Consider the following 21,941-nt stretch of genomic DNA (forward strand, 5'->3'; position numbering starts at 1 on the left):
GTCTTCAGATTTCAGTTTGACTTTTCAAAGGACAGCGTTATGTAATATCCCTTGTCTGGTTGATATATAACAGTGGGAAACTTTTAATTAACATTACAGCAGTACTTCAAATGTTGCACACAAAAAAAAAGTTAGATATATATTTTATAATGGTCAGTAAGTTTTTGACCTTACACAACAAATAGAAAATGTTCCCCACGGTACGAGTATTTGTTTGTATGGCATTTCAGTGTAATAAAACAAATGTCAAAGTATGCCTCCATTCTCTAATTTCAAACCTTCAAGTACAGACGCTCCCCAACTTACGAACGAGTTACGTTCCGAGCGATCGTTCGTAAGGTGAATTTGTTCGTAAGTTGCTTCATTGCTATATTTTGTATTATAATTTATGTTTAAAGAGAATACGTACAGTACTGTACTACGTATGTTAGAAAGAGAGAGCGAGAGACACACACAGTATGTACATGTACGTAATAAGATAAATAAAATGAAGTTTAACTTACTTTTGGAAGATGTACTCGATGCTTAAGGATTTGATGGAGGAGGAGGAGGAGGAGGATTTTATATCATGAGAGGTTCTTCGTCGTCGCTGTAATGAGCTTCAAAAGTTACTTCCTCCTCCGTAACTTCAATGTAGGAAGAAGTTGAGGGTCGAGGAGAAGAAGATGAGGGTTGATGAGTATCTTCCTTGGAGGATTTACTAGAAACTGGCCGAAAGAAGCGATCTAACTACAATTGCACAGTTTTCTTCTTTTTTCCTCATAAATGATGCGGTAGCACTGTATGGCATCATTCAATTGATTTGCAACCTTTGTGCAACGTTCAATATTTGGGTCTTGCTGCTCGAAGAGTGCGATGGCTTTATCTATGAGCGACAGGCGTTTCTTCTTCTTCCTCCTCCTCGACACGTTGCTGAGCCTCCAATGCTGGGTGAGCTCTCACAGCGCCAAGCGTCGGTATTAGCGGCGGAAAGAAGCACTACAGTACTCGGAAAAAGGTGCGCAATAAAAAATCGAATTTACAGCATCTCTTTCCGAACATTTTTTGACATGCGCGCATGCGCGCAGACCTGTTCGTATGTAACGTTGTTCGTAACTCGAATGTTCGTAAGTAGGGGAGCGTCTGTATAATGTAGTGTCTGCGAATAAAAATGACGGAAAGTCATCTGATTGCAATTACGACGCTTTATTGTAACTGCTTTCCGTTAAACAGGTAAAACAGAACAGCACTAGCCTAAAAAATAACATCCACATAGGCACAGTAGAGAGACGTGGCAATCTCAAAACATTTTAGGTAGATAAAAGAACATTTGTTAGTTCACATGACAAGGAATTGGAAGAGAAAAAAAGAATGTGTTGATGTTCAATCATATCCAGTCATTCTTGAATTGATTACAATGAGGGGGAAAAATCTGCTATTATTTTCCAGACCAACAATAGGATCACCTTCAGCCATTTCATGTTTGCATGCAAATAAGAACCAAAACACAAGTTCATCATAAGACAACCATTTTAGGGTTGGACAACATCTCGACAAATTATGAATAACACATTTGATTGTGTCCGTAGTGCCAGGGCTGAGATCCATCAGATGGAGCATTGAAAGGGATGACTGTGATGTGATTCCAGGATTTAGGGTTTAAACTAATCTTTGGAATTCACAATCTGCTTCTAGAAGCAGCTGCTCCATCAGAGAATTTTTTTCTTGTGATACACTAATTTTAGAAGGCCTTTTGTTATTGGGTTATTGTTAATCACAATATTTGAGGTCTACTCTTATATTGTATATACGTATATAAACACATATGTACCCAGCAGCCACCGTCTCCCACCAACTTTATCCGTTGTTGCAAGTATGTAACGAGACGTCATCCATCGTCTTAATCTTAATTAAGATTTATGTTTGTAATATTAAGATTCGTTCCCAAGTATTGACTTTTTCTTCTTGTATCATTATCTATTTTTTTAAGTGGGCCTATTATTTGAAATATTCTCAAATCTGCTAGGTAAACGAGTGCATGTGAGTTTTTAACGTGTCAAAGCATTAAAAAAAAACAAATGTATCAATTTGAAGAGAAAAATTATGCTTGTAAAATTGGATCGAAAATGGCTATTTTTGATTTCATCATATTTACTGACAATATTTAGTTGTTTTTTTTTTCTTCATTGACAAACACTTTCTTGAGAAATCAACTTCCACTACACGTCAACAAACAGAACAACACATAAAAAGCCCAAAGTCGAGGCAAACAAACAAACAAACAAGGGGAGATATCCCAATAAGCAAGACCTCATGCACCAATCACCACCAAATGAAAGAGGAGAAAAGGCAGTTTGACTGGTTGTAAAGAACATTTTTGCAATTACAGACTCACCTCAGATAAAGACAAATAACAAGACAATGTAAAAACAGTGACTCGTGTAAACCCAGGAAGACAGACGACGGATGTCTTCGTATGCCGTTTTTTTTTTTCTCATGGAACATTATAAAAAACAAAACATCCATCAATGTGATCATTCAACATGCAACTGATCCAGTTGTGTCTCTCTCCATCCCGAATCATCTTGGCTGGCTGCACTATTCTCTCCATTGTGCATGTGCAGTAATCCACAGCAGCACAAGGCTGAGCCCAGGGCCTGTCGAGATGTTACATAAAATGTTATTCTGGGCTATGGAGAGGGAGGTGCCTTCAGAGAGTTACAGGATCCTCCCTGGCTACTACCTGTGGTCCCCTGGTACTGCAAAAAAAAGAAAGGGAAAAAAAGCACAGAATGAAAATATTGGTAGTATAAATGTTGCGGTATTCACAGGCAAATATAGTGACTCATCAAAGATAACACTTGACCGGCCTGGAAGCAAAACTCCCAACCAAGGGGGTACTTCATAGTTGACATTTCACTGGAGTTTTTGTTTGTTTTTGTTTTTAATTCAGAGCCAGATCACTGGTTTTTATTTGGATTATTTCCAAATATTGTGTTTTTAACAGTGCTTTAGCTCTGAATTTGGGCCAGAACGGGTCTTTCATTTCCATTCAAACCCCCCAATAGATTTAATTGAAAACACTTTTCACACTTTCATGTTGCTGAACATGTGCAATACGTTCCCATCGTGCCTTTTATTTACTTCATGAGATGTTTCTCTTAAAATATAGTTGCCAACAAACATTATACACACATTAATACATCAAGAACTAAAAAGGCATTGTACTTATTGTTTTATTGAGAATATTTTTTGGGCAAAGCCTAAGCGCAAGTATACATGATTTACACAAAAATGTGTTTGAGTGTCAATTTCTTACATTCATGAGACATTCAGCTATTTAGGTGTTTTCCCCTCATCTTTTAGCTCAAAACTAACTTTTGTGTCTCAATTGTTGTTGGTCCTCTATGCTGTTATTGAGCTTGGCTCGTTAGCATGTAGCGTTAGCAAAAGTGCTAACCCGCTTGAAATGAAGGATACTGTGACGAAAGGTTTTTCATGAATGTATTGTGAAGAAAAGTTGGATTAAACTGAACATGTCTGCTATAAATAAACCGGGCAAACCAGTATTTGGCTATCACGGGTGCAAACAAACATTTTAAATTTAGAGCAGCAAACTTCAGCTAGCTAGCTGGCTATAGTGGCTAGCTATGCCATTTTTATCAATGTTCGAGCTTGTTGAGATTGAGATGACAGAATCGTTCAAATGTTTTGTTGTGTCAATTAAATCGTCCTCTGCTCCGGAGCTTGCCTTTTTCACCCTCATGATAAATTGCAGACACATTTTGATAATACAGTAGTGATGTAAAAGTGTGGATTAATAGTGGAGAATATGACAGACCTGCGTTAATTCCAGATGACAAAAATGGCTCTTAACATAGCTTTTTTTCCCCTTTTTTTTAATTATTTTTTTTTTTAAATGTCTAACTGGACATGATTACAGAATGTATCATTTGCTAGGCCACTGTTGAGGTCAATAATATGTAAGTCAAAGGATCATTACTGCTACCTGGTGGTTGTTTGCTGTATTACTGCAGCCACTGCGAAGGGGAGGCCTTTGAAATCTACAGATTATATTTCTATTTTTCTCTTTTTATGGTTAATTCAAACAAAATGTGACTATTATAAGAAAATTGCACACCATCTTTTTTTTCTATTAACAGCGATGTGACCTGACCATAGAAAGTTGATTGTATTTCCAGTGCAAGAAAAACCATCTCATCTTGCCTTAGGCCAAATCATGACAAGGCTTTGTCTTTGCTTTTCCCTCTCATTAGTTTCCCACCGCGCTATTTAAAATAAGAACACTGATAACAATTTAAAATGACGTAACTGGTACAAGCCAGGAGGAAAGCAGGGAGCTTTTTGATAAGTACAAAACATGAGATGCTATTAATGATGTTGCGAGCTTGGTCTCAACGAGTTTCATTGAGCTCACTTGCTCAATTGCTTTTTTGCTGGTCTTCTTCCCTGTTCGGTCTTTTTGTCTCACCATGTTTTCTTTTGCGACACCACTCTTTTGTTTTTTTGTTTTTCTCTAGTTGCTTGTTTCAAGTCCAGCTATTTAATTCCATTTTTTATTGACTGACATTTAAAAGCCAACCATTCAAACTAATGCTATCATGTGTGAGTCAGTCTTCTACACTTAATGAAACTTTTTTTTTTTCTTACGCTTTTTACTGCTCACTTTGCTAAGCAGTTTTATGAAAGGACCGCATAGCTGTGCCATCTCTCAAGGACTTAAGCTCAATCAAATGTTATGTGTCTCTTTCGGATGAGTGAGGTATTCATTTTCTCAACCTTGGCACTTGCTGGTTCTGAAATACAAAAAAAAAGGAGGAAACACTTTTGGGGACATTTTCAGCTCAGTCACAGTATCCCTAAGCAATTTGTTGAGTTGAAAGTTCTAGTTAAGAAATAAAGTGTACTGTATGCCTGCTTTTTTTTTCCCTGTACTTAGGAGGTCCACTTGCCACCATTCACACTGACAATAGAATCTGACCAGCAGTCTACCCTTTCTCATTAAGGAAGTTAATGAGGTGATGAATTCTCTTAACGCCCTCTTTTCCTTCTGACAAAAGACTGCCACGATTTTGCAGATAATTAATTCAAAGGCATGGGCTTCGGAATTAAAGCCAAGCCTGGCAGAGAGAGCTTTTTCTCTCGCTCCACTTCAAGCTGTCTCCCCAGAGCCAAAACACTTGAACCTCTTTCCCCGAGGTTAGACTCTAAAATACGTCCACCGAGACCAGACTTCAATTTGTTTTACTTGGACATTTTCTGCACATTGCCAATATGGACTCACTGCATGGCCACTTCATTAGATGCACGCATTTTACCTTTAAAAAGAATAAAAGACTCGGCATCCCATACTCATCATCTAGTCTGCAATTTCCTGTACAAATGTATGAACTAGTTCATTGTTAAGCTATTCTTTGAAATGTAAATAGAAAGATTATTATTACTGATGATGTCAGTAGTCGGGTTTCCATCCACCCATTTTTATTCGAAATTTCAAGAAATGCAAAAATTCAACTGAATGGAAATGGTAGAAATTTGAAAAAGGACCCAAAATTCGCAAAAAAAAAAAGTTGTTTTTTTTACGCTTAGAGCGTATCAAAAAAAGGAGAATGTGAATTTTGGCTATGTTTTGACCAGATATTACATCACACGTACGTTTGTAGTCCCAAAGCAATGTCGGACGATAAAGTAGGGTATGTTTGGGGGGACGACGAAACATAAATCTTTTTGGAATTAATTAAAGAAGCGAATATAGATGGAAAACAGCAAAGAAACGCTACGATTTATCAAGAATTACAAAAGAAAACTCATACGACGTCATTGCACGGCGCAGTCACTTCCTGGTCTTCTTCTTCTTTTAAATTACTGGTGGATCACATCTCTATGGTGTATACCGCCACCTACAGTGGCAGAGTCGCCTTTTAATATTCACAAAAAAAGAACAGATTGAAATGGGCATAAATCGCATGTCCGTTTTGCGCATTTTCAGTAAATACGCTTAAAAAATTCAAAACAATTGGTTGGAAAACTGGCTATTGTTGTCTTGCTAAAATCTCATGTGTGACGAAAAGGGCACGTTCCTGGACAACTTTTGAGGACTAATTCTCCCAAACATTTTGGTCAGGTTGTACGAGTGGCTCGTTTGAATTTTTAGGTTCCGTTCTAGCATTTTTAAGTACAGTGGTACCTCGGAGTTTGAACACAATTCATTCCTGAGAAGTGTTCAAAGTCCAAATTGTTCAACCTCCAAAACATTTTTTCTCATAGGAAATAATGTAAATGCAATTAATCCGTTCCCAAGCTCCAAAACCAGAAAATTCCTATTTTAATTACTATTTCGTTTGAATTTTTAGGTTCCGTTCTAGCATTTTTAAGTGGTACCTCGGCGTTTGAACACAATTCATTCCTGAGAAGTGTTCAAAGTCCAAATTGTTCACCCTCCAAAACATTTTTTCTCATAGGAAATAATGTAAATGCAATTAATCCGTTCCCAAGCTCCAAAAACAGAAAATTCCTATTTTAATTACTATTTATGTAAAAAACATGTACACCCTGTACAGTATTTAAACAATAAAAAATACCTTACCTTTTTTTGTTGTGATGTGATTGCCTTAGTGGATGAAAAATGCTATGTTAATGAATGCATGCTTTATATTAGTGCTGAGTTAGTGTATTTTACATTGGGCATATTGTTAGACTACCAAGGGGTCCTTGTGCGCTGTTTAGCATCAGGCACGTTGTTGAACAGCTAAGGGGGGGTCCTTGTGCCAGTATTTACGGAAGTAGTTACAACGGCGCGATTTTTTGGACGAAGTCCGATTTGTACAAGTTCCGAGACGTTCAAACACCGAGGTTTCGCTGTATTCAACAAATGTTAGAATACTGAAAATGTCAGTCCTGCTGCTTGCATAGACACACATAAAAGGCGGATCTTATTCAAGTCATCACCTCCACAAGAGGATGCCAGTGGGCGACAGGTTTTCGTGGGTACGTGAGCATTTCACTCCAGTGGTCCCGACCGAGGTTGTCTGCATCGTTGCCAACGCGGCACACACCGATGACCTCATTATGACCGACTCTGTGCACACAGGGGCAAAGACAAGACAATAATGTTTGGTCAACAGCTGCATTGTGGTATACAATATTAAAAGTGACTAACAAGGAAAGAAGGTCAACATGTTGTGTGATTGCCAAGTTTGCAATAGTCAAAGCCACTTTTCTCACCGGTCATAATCCATCACCGCAATCAACAGGCTGATCTGCTCTATGTTCTCAGGGAGGACATCGAAAACAATGGCCTCGTTATAGACTGGATTCAAAGTGTTCCTTTTTGTGGAGGTCTTCCGCTTCTTCAGTCTTCGACCGTCACACATGAGTGAAACCTTCACGTATGGATCTGGAAGTTTTTTTTAAGACCATATTCAAACAGATTCAGAACACAAGTCAAAGCAAGTCATGTAAACAGAATGAGGCTTGTAAATTACCAGATGCACCCGTAATGTCCATGGCCTTCAGATTGCGAGCCTTTATCATTGTGATGGTCAGTCTTCCGGCAGTTGGTAAGTAACACAGAGAAAACATTAGATCACCCAGGTCCACGTTGTCCTAAAAGATTCGAAAGAAAAAGACAAATCACAAATCATATGATTGATATTAAATATAGGTAAACGGTCATTACTACTGTTTTTATGGCATTGGCTAAGTGTGCAGGGATGTGAGAATGTGCTTTAATTAGGGCATGCTCTTGTTTCTCCACAAATGGAGACTTGCGGTATGTTAGGATGAAGAAAGGCAGAAGCACACTTATCACTTGCTCTTAAAATAACTCAGAGAAGAGGTGAGAAGCAGCACACAAATATATCTGGTGGGAAACTGTTGTCTGATTTGCTCTGAAATGCTTCAATAATTTGTTGGACGTGACGAGGCAAAAACATTTTTAAGGTGGAATTTCACTTGTGCAAGTGGGCATTTCAAGGCGCTATACTGATGCACACTTGGCAATAGCTCAATAAATTATAGCCAGGTGTTTGAGTCTTAGCCAAAGCATTACTGCGGTTAATCTCATGGGCACTCTACCACAAAAAATAACAAAAAAATAGGGCATCTTCTTGGCTAAGATGCAAAAAGAAGTGGGGAGAGAAGGCGCTTGTAGTATTCTGCCAACTACAGAAGCAGATGATGGTATTTAATTACCCTTCATTATTTATAATCCTACTCCATGGAATTTATGCAGCACATTAACATACTTGTTTTATTTTTATTTATGTTTTTCCAGAAATTATTGTAGGTTTGATAATCTTTATCAGAATCTTTCTTTGTGTTTGGTTATCTATTTTGCCCTTTCTTCGCATTTTATTGACGCTTGCGTTTACGTTTACACACGAGGGCTACATTTAGCAACAAACCCCGTAGAAACTAGTAGCTGGAAATAACAGCTTTCACCAAGACTTTAAGAAGTTGTGTGTGAAGTATTAAAAAGACAGTTTATAGTATTTAGTGCCATTTAGTGGTGAACATCCGGTGCCTCACAGAGGCACCTCATACGATACTGTCTGATGGCTACAATTGCCGCTATTACTATAACCACTACTTCACTGGATTGGATTTTGCTTTTGTAATAGATTTTTAAAAAACTGTTGCACTTTATAACTCAGCACTTCAAGACTTGCAATTTGATGGCACAGTATTTGTATTTGCATGTTGCTTGAATGTAATTTAACTTTGTTCTGTATTCTTTGGGGACTACAGTTCAAAATTAGCATTGTGCTAAATCTGGTGCAGCCATTTTTAATGTTCTGTTTAATGTTTGTTTTTTTTAAATAAACTAAACACTTATTACTACCAATTGTTATTTGGAGTAAGCGAGCGAATGAGCTAGCGAGCAAGAATGGCTAGCAAAAACTAGCTGGAGTGGCTAACAGGAGCAGCTAGCGGTAGAAGCTAGCCAAAATTAGTGAGAGCAAAGCAGAGGGAGATGACTAGTTGGCACTAAATCTTACATACTGTCTCCTTTAATGAAAAAATATTTAATATGTCAATTTGTCCGTGCAAAACAAAGGAGTTTTTTTTATTTGTATTTACCTTTTTTTTTCTTCAGAATATTCATTTATACTTTATTATTTAAAACTTGTGTTTTATTGAGACGAGCACCTGAAATGTCATTATAAAATGGATACAGTGACAATAAGTGCATATATCATATGAGCAAAATTGTGCTTAAGTGAAGGCATTCTCAATCATCTTGCTATAACAGATTGTAAAATCTGGCAGTGAAACACACAATATGGTCGGCGTCACAGGAAATATTGATGCAGCAATTACCCTCTAATTTTTCTCCATTCGATTGAATTTGCTGAAATTGCCGATGGCTGCAACTAATTCTCTTGCTGGGATGTACTGTACAGTATTTACAAAGACTGTGTTGGCTTTTGCGCGTGCAACAGTCTGTGCTGTGCGTGTATTTGTGTGTGTGCCGGAGCTGAGCTTCCAGGAATGGTAACGAAAACACATCATCATATGATTGAAAAGCACCAGACAGCCAATCATATGCCACTGACACATGCTATTATTCTATTGTAGGACCGATTAACTATCAACATGGGGGAAATGGCAACGCCCATAAGCAAACATCAATTCACATTTTGCACACAATTCAGTATTGTCAAAATCAATAACTGCTCAAGTCTCTGAGAACAACATCTCGATCAACTTTTTGGGAGCTCATACTATTGACGCTCCAATAAACAAAAGGCAATAGATTAATATGAATCAAATACGAAATAAGATTACACCAGGGATAAAGGTCAGCAGCCATCACAAAGTAATATTAGAGAATTGAAGATGACAAATGTGTCTGACATTGACATCCATCTGCGCTCACTCTATAATTATTCATCCTCATTGACGCTGCCTCCGTGTAAACGCAAATGCACGCATTGTGCTTTCATGGTCTGGATGAAGCACACTCAAAGTTGACTGTGCCGATTATTTTTAGAGGCACTAATGAATAAACAGTATTTTTAGAGGCCAGCTGTAATGATACGGATATGAGCATTCAGATGAATGTGAGACCATGAAATCCTACTGCTACTCACAAAATTTGATGTCAGGATCAACAGCCTCATACAGTATGTTAGCAAATATTTAAATAAAATTGCCTTAAGCACACACTCAGTTTTGGATGGTTCACCATGATGTAGAAAATGACCATAAACAAATATGACCAAATTTACATAATGCATCCCAATGTGACAAAATCTCATGATTACATTTGGAAGTGCTGAAAAAATTGGGATTGATATCAATAAGAAGTTATTGATATTAGCCTGGCCCAATTAAGCAGGCAAACATATTTGGCTGGCCCTTCCGAGCCAGCAACAGCTCCCTGTGTGGATACAAAATGCACTCAAAGTCTTTTGGAGACATTATACTCAGCCAATGCACTGTGTAGTTTGATTGCTTTTGGTTGTAATTTCAATAAATGAGATCTTGCAATTACACGGGGGGGGCAGCTTTTACTCCTTTTCCTTCCATTGAGGCCAAGCACAAAAAAAGTATGTTTAAGCTGTTGCTAATGACTTCTTTACACAGCCCCTATTGCTTCCTCTGGTCTTTGTGTGTTTCAGATATTTAATTTGATTTAATTGTTTGAAGACTCCAATTCACATTGGCATTTTATGCCTATTGAAAAATGTACGCACAAATATAGACCACAATTAATTAAATTGTGTTCTATTTGTTAATGTTTTTGTTATGTTGATAATCATGTCCTTAATCAATTCTATATATATATATATAGATATTTTTATATATTTTTTTATTTATTTATTTATTTTCTGGAGAGCTCAGTATTGTTCATTCGGTAATTTTACCAATTTGACATTGCTCTCTCTTTTTATTCTTATTTTTTTAATTTTTCAAATTCAAATTCAAATTTTTTTAAATCAATTATATTTTTTAAAAATTCCAAAATGCCTTTTAATTGGCTACGTTAGGTTCACCAAGTTAACACAATATAAAATACACTCGCCGTATCTTTCTAAAGATAATCCTCAGTTTTGATTGACACTATTAGGATGTATTCAGCAAACAAAAAAAAGTGTATTATTGCTGCGAATCATAACTGCACTACAGCATATATTTTCACCCTCTCATGTACCCGATTCAGGTGACCAAAATATTAGAACCTCCTCGCAGTATGATGCAGTGTATCGCTATACCAGTGCAGATAATAATCACGGTTGAATGGATACCTCTCTGAGTGACAAAAAAAATAAAATAAAATATATTGTCTGCACATGAGAGTCTACTACAAGCTTGTTAAAATGTCTTTGCTGAGATTCCAAGCTCAAGTGTGTCCAAATCTATCTCTTGCCACCTCTAATTTTCTGTTTTTCAGTTTACAGCAGAGAGCTACTAAAATGGGTCCCTTTTTAATTAGGAACATCTGTGTCTTATTGATTGTGTATCACAGACTGCATTAATCAAAGAAAATGAGAGTTTTTAAGGGTAGTTTAATTGTCTTTTCTCTCAGTCCCTTTGATTGGATGAAATATTGATTATGCAATGTTTTCATTCAGGTTTTACATTCACAATGGATTCCTCTATTGTTGTCTGACGTCCGATTTCTACATCTTATTAGGGTACATAATTTGCACCAAGCTTGCATGTTTGAACTTGAGCTCGGGCACAGGAATATGACTTCAAAATCGAGTCACAATAATATCTCACGCGGTTATTTTTCAGTTCTGCGTTTACTGGAGATTTTCCTGGGAGGTCTCAGCAGATGGCGCTGTAGCTAAAAGATAGTTTTGTGGCTGTAAAGATTTGAAGAATTGTTTTCAGCTCTAGATTAAAAACAAAGTTGGAATTTTTAACGCTGCCTCATTTTTAAAGCCTTTAATTACTCACCGTGGAGACGTATTTGATTTCCCGGCAGAGTTTTGTCTCCCGTGGGAAATCTGCCAGATCCAGGAAGTTGTCCACAACCACTTGGCCAATAATGTCATGTCGTGAAAATCGGTCGAAATCATAGACGCTGAAGTGCAGCTTTCGTGTAGGAAGCTCTGAGTAGGCCACAGGAAACAAGAAAACCTCATCAAACACAGGGTTTAGCGTCTTGCGGTGAACCTTGGTCTGATGCTTGGTCATCCGGTCAGGCAGCAGGTAGATCTTAACGTAAGGGTCAGAGGTTCCAGAGAAATCCTTGGCTGGGAGGTCCTCTGCTTTGTGGATCTTAACTATCAACTGCTCCAGGTCACAGTCAAACTTGAGGATGAAATGGAGGCACCCGCATCCTCCGCCTCTGTGACTTCCGTCGTCTCCTTCCAGAGAGCGTTGTTTGTAGAGCTCAGGTTTGAGGCGTCCAAGGCCAAGGCCCATTCCGGTCAGCGAGTCCTGCCTTTGGAACTGGGCCACGTTGAAGTCGGGGTTTGACAAGTTCATATGCCGGCGGATGGAGCCCTGTCTGTGGACAAAGAAGGTCAACAGCGAACATCATTAGAGTGAAGTAGGAGTCTGTCTTTTTATTTATTTTTTTTAGTTCCCAGTTCCTTTTTAGCATTTTGTCTTTTAGCTTAGTTTTTGCCTTTTATTCTGTTTTCTTTTAGCTTTTTTTTTTTTTTTTTAGTTTTTAGCTCCAGGGTTTCCTGGGTGCTTTTCCTCACATGGTTTCTCTGTGCCCCTCCATGTTTGTATGTTATTGTTGAGGGGATGGGTGTTTTTCATTTTTATTGTATTGAAGATGTTTTAATTGTTTAGCACCTTGAGTTGCATTATGATGTATGAAAAGTGCTTTATAAATAAAGTTGTTTGGTTGGCTGAAGATTCCTAACTTAAATCCTCACCACGCCCTTATAAATACCCACCTGCTGAACACATGCTTGAATTTGTCCTTTGTTATTTCGTTCAGATTTTTCCTCTATCCTTTGATCTATATCAGAGGTGGGCAACTCAAATGATCAGCTCATTAGCAAGCTCTGCTCTGATAATGATCCTGCGGGAAACATCTAAAATATACAGGATTGTGGTCCACCCCCTATATGATAAAACATGACCTGAAAACCAGTGACAAAAGTACTAAGGGTTTACACATTTAAAAATATATTTGATACAATAACTGACCCAATTTCTGATATGGAGTGTCCGGAGGATGAGGGTTCTGTCGTCTGTCTCTGAAACCGAGGGTTGGTATGAACCCCGTTTTCCCGACTTTTTTCCTGGGCATCTAGTGGAATGTCTGGAGATGTGTGACTGATCTTCATGGCGGCCTCCGGTGCGGCCAGGGCAACAGGAGGGGGCGATACAGGAGTTACCGGAGCCTCCACAGATACAACCGATGCCATCGGAGTTGGCTCCTTGGCGATGGAGCAGTGGGACGACTCACGGCGGGTGTGGGCCGGGGGGTCCACGGCCGTGTAGACTGGCTGCCTCGGGACAGGCTGTGAGGGTAAAGGGCTCATGGCTGGGTTGAGGTGCCCCCCGTGGGGCTCCTTGGCTGTGGGGGAGAGACCACGCTCCCTCCATGGTATCCAGCAGAGCTTCCAAGACACAAACAGGGAGACCCCAAACAGAGCCAAGCCGCAGGCTGTCACGACAAGTGATAGCAGACTCACCGACACATCTGTAGAAGACAAAAAGTCACAGGAGTTTGAACAAAAGGCAACCGTTTCTGCTTTTATGCAACACTCTCCTACAATATTGACTTTGTATTATAGAAATGGCCCCACTGGATCCACTAGTGTTCTTTTGGGGTACTATCCAGAGTGTTTGTGTTTCTCACTTCCTTTCTTGTTTGTGAGTATATCTGGTTGAATGGAAAATAACCATGGTTTGATATGTCCTCATGTAACCTCTTATATAAGGATATGTTGTTGTCCTGAACTGTTGTACGAGTCCAGGTGTCCAACAATCTAGGCACAAGGGCGGAATCAACCTGGGAACTCTTAAGTTGAATGGCTTGTTTATACTATAGTCCTCCCTGCTTCGGAAACATGTTTTCGAGGGTGCCTGGGAGAGGGCTTGGCCAGCCCGGTTTCTCACGCTCAGCCCTTATTGTTAACGAATAAAAGACGGAGCGGCACACGGTTTTGGTAGAGTCAGCTGAGGGAAGCGTACGTTCGCCCAGCCGTTAAGCAGCTTGTTCTACCCGGACCGTCGGCTCTCCGGTCTAGTGTCAAGGTAAGCGCTGATGATGATTATATTATGCTGCTTAGCGTTGAAGTGTGTTGATTGCTGTTTGCGGGGAATAAAGAGCACAATTATTCTAGCACAGTATATCAGTCTATGTGTATTCATTGCTGCCGCCGAGCTCTCACGATCCTGCATAAAAAATATAAAAGTGAAGTAGTGTTTTCCACAAAACACTGGTATACAGTCAAAGAGAGTGCTGTAGTTTCCTGGGATGTAGCCCACCCATGGTTGGTTCCCCAACCAATTATTTTCAAGTAAAAATAATGCTGCTTTTCTACAGGCACAACATTTTATAATCGTAGTGAATTTAAGTCCTGAATTAGATTAAGCTAGTCTCTCAATTATCCCCTGGGGGCGTCAAATCCCAGCAAGAGGAAGTTAAAATAATCTGTAACTCCTAATACTTTGCCAAACAACAAATAACTTGTCATCTTCACAGCATGTACTGATACAAAAGAAAAAGTAGAACTCTAATACAAAAACAAAAATAGCAGTAACACAATATGCTTCATGTTGAGATACACTAACACTTATCTAAAGTAAGCCAGACACTTCCGAGCAATGGTTTTCTAAAAGTGTTTCATGTTTATTTTTAATAGCGGGAAAGTGTGTAATGGTGGATTTGTTTACACCATGGGTGTCAAAACGTTTTTTTCTTCCATGGCCGCATACAAAATAAATTTGAAGGTTTCAAGAGCTACTTTGATTTTTTTTTAAATTTTATTTAACTATATCAAGCACACCAAAATCAGTCAATCAAGCAATTGCATATTGTTTATACATTAATTTTTATTGCAAAATTGCTATGCGACCAGATTTCTATAAGGCGAATCGTTTAGGATTGTACAAGAGTTTGGGGTGTTTGAGACAGAAAATTCTACATTCAGAACAAAGACAGGAGTAATATGCCGTAAGATCACCATTTTTCAAGCATTCATTTGTGTGATATTTTTACAATTTGGACCTTGACACAGAGCAGAAAGTGAAGGAAAACATTTTTCATTTTCAATTTATACAAAAACTCTTTATCCATTGCAGTGTTAGAAAGAGAAATGTTGTTACTGGTTTCTTTGTAAATTGTTAATTTGTAAATTGGCACTGCTATGTGGAAAAACACTTATGTTTATTTTTGCAATTTTTTTTACCTTTTTGGGATGAAACTGAATGCAGACATATCAAAAATGTAAAAATGTAAAAAAAAAAAAAAAATGGACACAAATGTTTTTCTCATAGCAGCAACGATATTTAGAAAAGCTGTACAGTATAAAACCAATTTATTTGTAGCAGGTATCATTTTAAGTATATGCCGCGGGCCACTTAAAAGTGGATAGTGGGCCATAACTGGCCCCCAGATCATAGTTTGGACACCATTTGTTTACACCAAGATGGTGTGCTCGTCCCCATGCAGCGGGGTGAAGAGCGGACCAATCATCATCAAAGGTTTTGTGAAAAATGTCTTAAATGTCTCATGTGGGATGCATGAAATATATCAAAAAAAAAACTGCTGGAACATTATAGTCAGAAACAAAAGCTGTCACACAAAGAAAGTACAGCATATATTTTTTTAAGTTTTACGGTTGATTGATGCGCATAAAGCCATTTTTTGTTCAGCTTTTCAAGAAAACTTGTAATTAGCATGTCTTTTTATAATAACATATAATGATATATGCTACCGACTATGTTTTAGCACCAGCTTTTACGTTGACATTGAAATTAGCACATATATCATGTCCTACCTTTAACAACGTGATGTCGTATTCTTTGGATCTTGAGTTTAATTTCAAATCCATTACAGTGGTGTGTAAATGCAAAATCATAAAACACCTCTGGATTTACAGTAACAAAATATATATAATAGGCAGCTAGCTTTGCGTCGTGTGGTCATTTCATGATTAATGCTCTTCCTGTGGCTGTTCAAAGACTGCATCCTCTCTCCGGGACTCCCAAGCATTGTCATTTAATTATTCTTGTATGAAATAAATAAGGCTCTTAATATTGTTTCATTACCATTTTAATCGGCATGTGCAGGACTCAACTGTTGCCCAGCAACAACTGTTGAGAAGCAGCAGGGAAAACCAGCATGGGTATATATATGTGAAGATGGTTCCAATTTCTAATGATTGAGGAAAATGTTAGCTACTGTGATTAATTAGCAAATGACCTCACCACCTCCCTTGAAGTTAAGATCATGCTGACACATATGCTCTAGCACAGTGCTGTCTGCTGTATCATTCTGACAATACCTATTATTGGCTGGTTGCGCCTCGTTCTGTGGGAGGGCAGTGAGGCAGACTTGAACTCAGGTTGTGTCTTGACTCTGCCGCATGCTATTGGTTAATAAAGTCGGTACATTTCATAAAGTTATAGTTGTGGAACAGATTTTCAACTAACTTTTTCTACAATGCTTGTCCAAAAATGTCAAATTAGCAGCTGCCTTTTGACCTTTGGATACAGATAACCATTATCATGATAATGAGCAGTATTGATGTCATTTTTCTGTCATGAATGCAAATGTTGGTGGTGTGCCAAAATTTCAACAACAGACCATAAAACATGAGATTTCAAGTGTGTTTTTGCGCAATTTAACCGAGCTTGGATGTTCTAGACATGAAGAAGATTTTGGTCATATGTAATATGCTAGAAATTCCTGCAGCTCATTCAGTGGTGCTTTCAGCATCCTCCCTGACCAGTTTTCTTCATATCAGGTCATCCATTTTGGAGGGATGTTTAGTCCTTGTCAATGTCACTGTTGTGCTTTACAGTATTTTGTCCACTTGATGACAACTGTCTTCATTGTGTTAAACTGTATATTTAATTCCTTGGAAATTCTTTCTTCAGCCTTTCACAAATTATACCTTTGAATAATATGGGAAACGGTACATATATATAGTGCTTTTTCCACCTTACAATGCCCTTAAAGTGCTTTACATTTGACTATTCATTCACCTACTGATAGTGGAGCAACAGGAGCAACAGGAGGTTAAGTATCTTGCTCAAGGATACTTTGACACGGTCACAATGGCATGGGATCGAACTCACAACCTCTGGGTTGCAAGACGACCACTCTACCATTGAGCCACGCCACCCCAATAAGACCGTACTGTACTGCACTATACTGTACTGTAGCTTGCTCTGTAAGATATGGCGACAAAAATGCCAATAATGCCTCTGAATACATCTTAATTTTATTTTAGGTTAATTACGGGCCCTTTAAATGGTAGCAGAATCCGAATCAACACTCACACATCCCCAGTTAGAAGGTGTGCACACTTTTGCAACTTTATCTTAGTTTTATTTATTTTTTACTTCCCCTTTTGTCAATTGAAATTTGCAGGTTATTCTCGTTTTTTTTATACAGAAAAACCTGGCATCTGAACAGGGGTGTGTAGACTTTTTAGATCTACTGTGTACAGTAGGGGTGTGCCAAAAAATCGATTATCATAAGAATCGCGATTATCATTTAGTATGATTTTAAATCGATTTTAAATATCCCGAAATCGATTTTATTTATATTATTTTATACTGTCTAGCTTTTGACTGTTTATGCCCTTATTTGGAGCTCTGTTCATGTTGTACCTGATTTGGCCACTTAGGGGCAGTGTAATTCCACGCGGTCTAATACACTGTTAAGTTGTAGCCACATTAGAGAGTAGAAGGAAAAAGTCACGATAAAGCTATTCCAATTAAAGTTGTTTTTTTTGCAGTGTGGAGCCATTCTTTTGAGTGATAAAAGTGCCGCGAGTAGCGTGCTAATTAGCATTAGCGAGTCAGACTGGAGTAGATCATTCCAATTCCTTGCACATCTATAGATTGAAGCAAAATTCATTGTCAATCAAATCATTTTGAATCAAAAATCGTTCTTAATCGAAAATCGATTTTGAATCGAACCGCAGGCCCAAAAAACAGAATCGAATTGTGAGACATTCAAAGATTCCCACCACTAGTATACAGTACATCATGCTTGATGTCTTCAGATATATTTTTTCCCATTGTGCCTGTCTTCATCCTGTAAAAGTTCTTGCCCTTTCTTGGTATATTTTCAAGTGTAGTCCTTTCAATTGTTTTAACTCCATCTTGAGTCAACATAATTCTAGTATAGTGTTAAATAATTATTTATGGAAAAGTACAAATATTGCCCTACCTGTTATATTGAATTAAAATCATAAAATTGTGCTTCTCTGTGATAACATTGGCTAAGATAATTCGAGTCTACTAAATCACAGCGACTAGTGAGAACAAGACTTGTGTGTGGGCACCGTCAGAAGGCTTCACACACTAACTGACAAAGAGTCCTCTCTGCTCTCAGAGATCCTGTGAATACCAACCAGAGGATGCGAGGTTTGGAAGCGGAATGTAGACAAATGGAGAGACCTGCCATGTGAAGACAGCGACAGGCTGCCAGAGAGCAGCATGAGCAAAATCTATCGTCATCTAGAAGGATTCGGAGACTGTATAACCACAAAGAGAGTGAAGCAATTTTAGAGTATGGGGCCCTTCAAAGATGCAGCAGTGTAGGAGGCAACCTAGTGCTGAGAAGGCAATCTGAGAACGCCTCCCTCTTGAGCTCTTCTTATTTGTCTGAAGATTCCCTCAGTGTGAGACAGTATCTCACGATGGTGAGTACAAGCCCCCACACACATCTGCAGATATTTCGTTATATCTTTCGTTGGGACAACACTGAAAAAATGACACTGACACAAAATGAAAAGTAGTCAGTGTACAGCTCATAGAACGGTGTAAATTTATCATCTCCTCAAAATAACTCAAAATACAGCCGTTACTAGCTAATCCCCTGGCAACAAAAGTGAGTACACCCCCAAGTGAAAATGTCCAAATTGAGCACACATTGAACCTCTCTGGGGTGTCTTCAAATAGAAGGTGGAGGAGCGTAAGGTCTCGAATGCCTGCAAGCTCCATGATGTCGTCATAAAGGAGTAAAAAAAGATTCCAGTGGCAACGCGCGAAGCTCTGAACTCCAGGCCCAAGAGAGTAAAGGTTGTGCTTGAAAATAATGGCGGCCACACAAAATATTGACCCTATGGGCATTTTCACTTATCCGGGAGGTCAGGAACAAATTGAACTCATGTCTTAAGGCACCACTGTATTGTATTGTAAGTGGAATTTTTTGGTAGCATTTTGGAAAAAGGTGCAATACAGACTTTGTTTGAGTCACTGGAACATCGGTGAAACTGCCCACACCTTGTTTTCTCATCCTGCAATATGTACCTAGCCCATTGGACTCTTTTTTTCTCTCTCTTTCTTTTTTTTTTTATTAATTCCAAGGTAATAATTGCAGGTTAAAGTAAAGTCAAGCATAAGTTAAAGATTCAAGTCAAGCAAACGATGCCAAATAGGTGTTACTAAAAATCCCAATAATCAATTAATCAATTATTTTTTGTATCCAGGGAGTAATTTAAGGGCATTGCCCTAGTCTACAGATCCCTAAAGCTGTCTTTTTTCTACAGGAAGTTTATTTGCAAATATTGCACCATTCCTCTGAGTTATAAATGCCTCCTTATCATTTTGCTCTGTCATTGTGGACAGGTGTGTTCTAGTTTAACCTCATGACTTCCTTTTGAGTGTGAGCAAAAGGAGGATGTCCAAAAAAAGAGCGCAGATATTTACTAATGACGTCATGGGGTGGCGGATAATGTCAAATCATTCAAACCAAATGATGAGAATTGATCAGACATGTTGAAAACGTGCACTTAAACACACTGCATGCTCTCTGCCTTCGCTCTCTGTCTCCATTGCAAAGGCGCGCGCGTGCGCGCATGCACACGCACTAGCTTGGGTGCTCGAAACGTACCATTCATTTTCTCACGTGACTGAATGTGTGAGCCAACGTTGAGAAAATTCACACCTTTTCCCCCCCTTCGCAACACGTTTTAGCAAGTTCAGTGAAGTCCAGTGATGAATCCATGTTGATTTCGCGCACACACGCACAAATGTAAATCCAACTTTCATAGAAGATAAGTGTGGCTTTACTGCAAGCAGGAACATGCTCAGTAATGTAAAAAATGTCACCCTTCTGTGATTAGACAAATAAAATTTGATTATGATGATCCCATGATAGTGCAATCAAAATCCAAAGCAACAGCTGCTAGGAAATGGGTAACAGAAGAAATGGCAAACAGGTTAAAAACGTGCACATTCAAACAAAGTCACATTTGACTTCATTTCCTTTCAAATCGTTTAATTAAGCTGATCCTCACCTGAGTCCGTGTAGCGTGGCCTGGCCAAATCGCGGAAATAGTAAATGAAATCCAGGCAGTTTTCGCTCTGCACTTCCCCTTTGGAACAAAGATCTGAGAGGAGTTCAAGTGCCTTTTGACAAATCTCGTCATCTCTGTCTCCAGGCATTTCCCAACAGCATCCTTAAATCATGGAGGCTCTCTCAGGCACCACCACAGCCAACCGCTCTCCTCACGCTCAGCTTTTCCACGCAGCCCAGCCGAGCACTCATCTGATGGCACGCCTACCCACGCGATGGACGGTTACAAATGGAAAAACTCAAACCAAAAGTAAGCCAAAAAGCGATTGGCGTGTCCCACGTGTGCAGTAAACGCATCTGCTTGTGTGCCGTTCACTCATTTGTGGCCGTCACGCTCCGCCGCACGCTGGAAAGCCACCGGTTGAATCCACGCATTGACACTGCGGCGTGGCGCTCTGTCCACGGTGCTGGAACGTGCACGCGCGCGCCTCCGCGGACGACGGGTGCACCATCAAACCGTGTGGTGTGGTGCATTCATATGTTCGGGAAAGTAGAGCAGTGTGTCAAATTGTCAAATGTGTTTCCACGATGATATGACATAATGTGCGATTCAGTATCATTTAGGATTTCTTCTTATAGCCTACTACACACTCAATGGTCATTTCATTGGGTACACATGTGCAACATTAACATACAATAGGCCTACAATAGCTATATATATAAATAATCTGCAGCTTTATATGTTAATCAATATATTAGCAACAGCCTTCAATTCATATCAGTCCATCACTCTATAACGTATATTCTTTCTTTTTCTTGGACTGGTCGCCGGCCAATCACAAGGCATATGTGAAGACATACAGCCATTCAAACAGTCACCCAACGGGAGCTGAATCCACGTCATTTGAAATAGCCTATATTCATGGTAAATTGCTTTAAAAAATAAATAAATAAATAAATAAATGTCACCAATACTGATAATTTGCTTGGAGGTTTACCAATATATTTTTTTCCTGCTGGTGACCCCAATATCATAGTCTGTAGATAAAAATCCTATAACTCAGTGATGTCAAACTCATTTATTTCAGGGACCACTTTCACCCAAATTTGAACTCAAATGGACAGGACCAATATGTCTGTGGCCTAAGAAGGCTATAGATAACAACAGGTTTTTCTTTGTGTGCGCAAATCATTATGAATGCATTCTGAAAATATTCCCAGTTATTATTATCTGAGTAACCTGCAAATTTTTTTTTTTATCAGATTAATGTGAAATAACGTACCAAAAATGTATGCAAAATTTTTGCATCAACCCCCGAGTAACAGCCAAATGGAGTTCAGTACCCCTTCCAGTGGACAAAATTAGCAACAGTTCATTTTTGTGAGAAACTGCATTTTGTGTTCTGTCCTCATGGGCCAGATTGGACCCTCTGCTGGGCGAGTTATGGCCCACAGGCCGCATGTTTGACACCCCTGCTCTAACTGCTGTTGGTGACATGAATATTTTACATACTTGTACAACTTGTGGACAACATTT

General features: G+C 38.8%; 1 protein-coding gene across 1 annotated transcript; it reads right to left on the reverse strand.

Moving 5' to 3' along the window:
* Positions 1 to 1,169: 1,169 nt before the first annotated feature.
* syt9a (synaptotagmin IXa) lies at positions 1,170 to 20,891 on the reverse strand. Its single transcript, XM_077564745.1, has 7 exons — positions 20,406 to 20,891; positions 13,123 to 13,621; positions 11,911 to 12,466; positions 7,485 to 7,605; positions 7,225 to 7,396; positions 6,949 to 7,078; positions 1,170 to 2,738 (listed from the first exon to the last, which is right to left on the reverse strand). Exons 1-7 carry the CDS (start codon positions 20,551 to 20,553, stop codon positions 2,670 to 2,672), a joined length of 1,695 nt encoding a protein of 564 aa, XP_077420871.1. The 5' UTR covers positions 20,554 to 20,891; the 3' UTR covers positions 1,170 to 2,669.
* Between the last annotated feature and the right edge of the window lie 1,050 nt (positions 20,892 to 21,941).

Source organism: Vanacampus margaritifer, chromosome 4 (genome assembly GCF_051991255.1).
Source record: "Vanacampus margaritifer isolate UIUO_Vmar chromosome 4, RoL_Vmar_1.0, whole genome shotgun sequence".
Lineage (NCBI taxonomy): Eukaryota > Metazoa > Chordata > Actinopteri > Syngnathiformes > Syngnathidae > Vanacampus > Vanacampus margaritifer.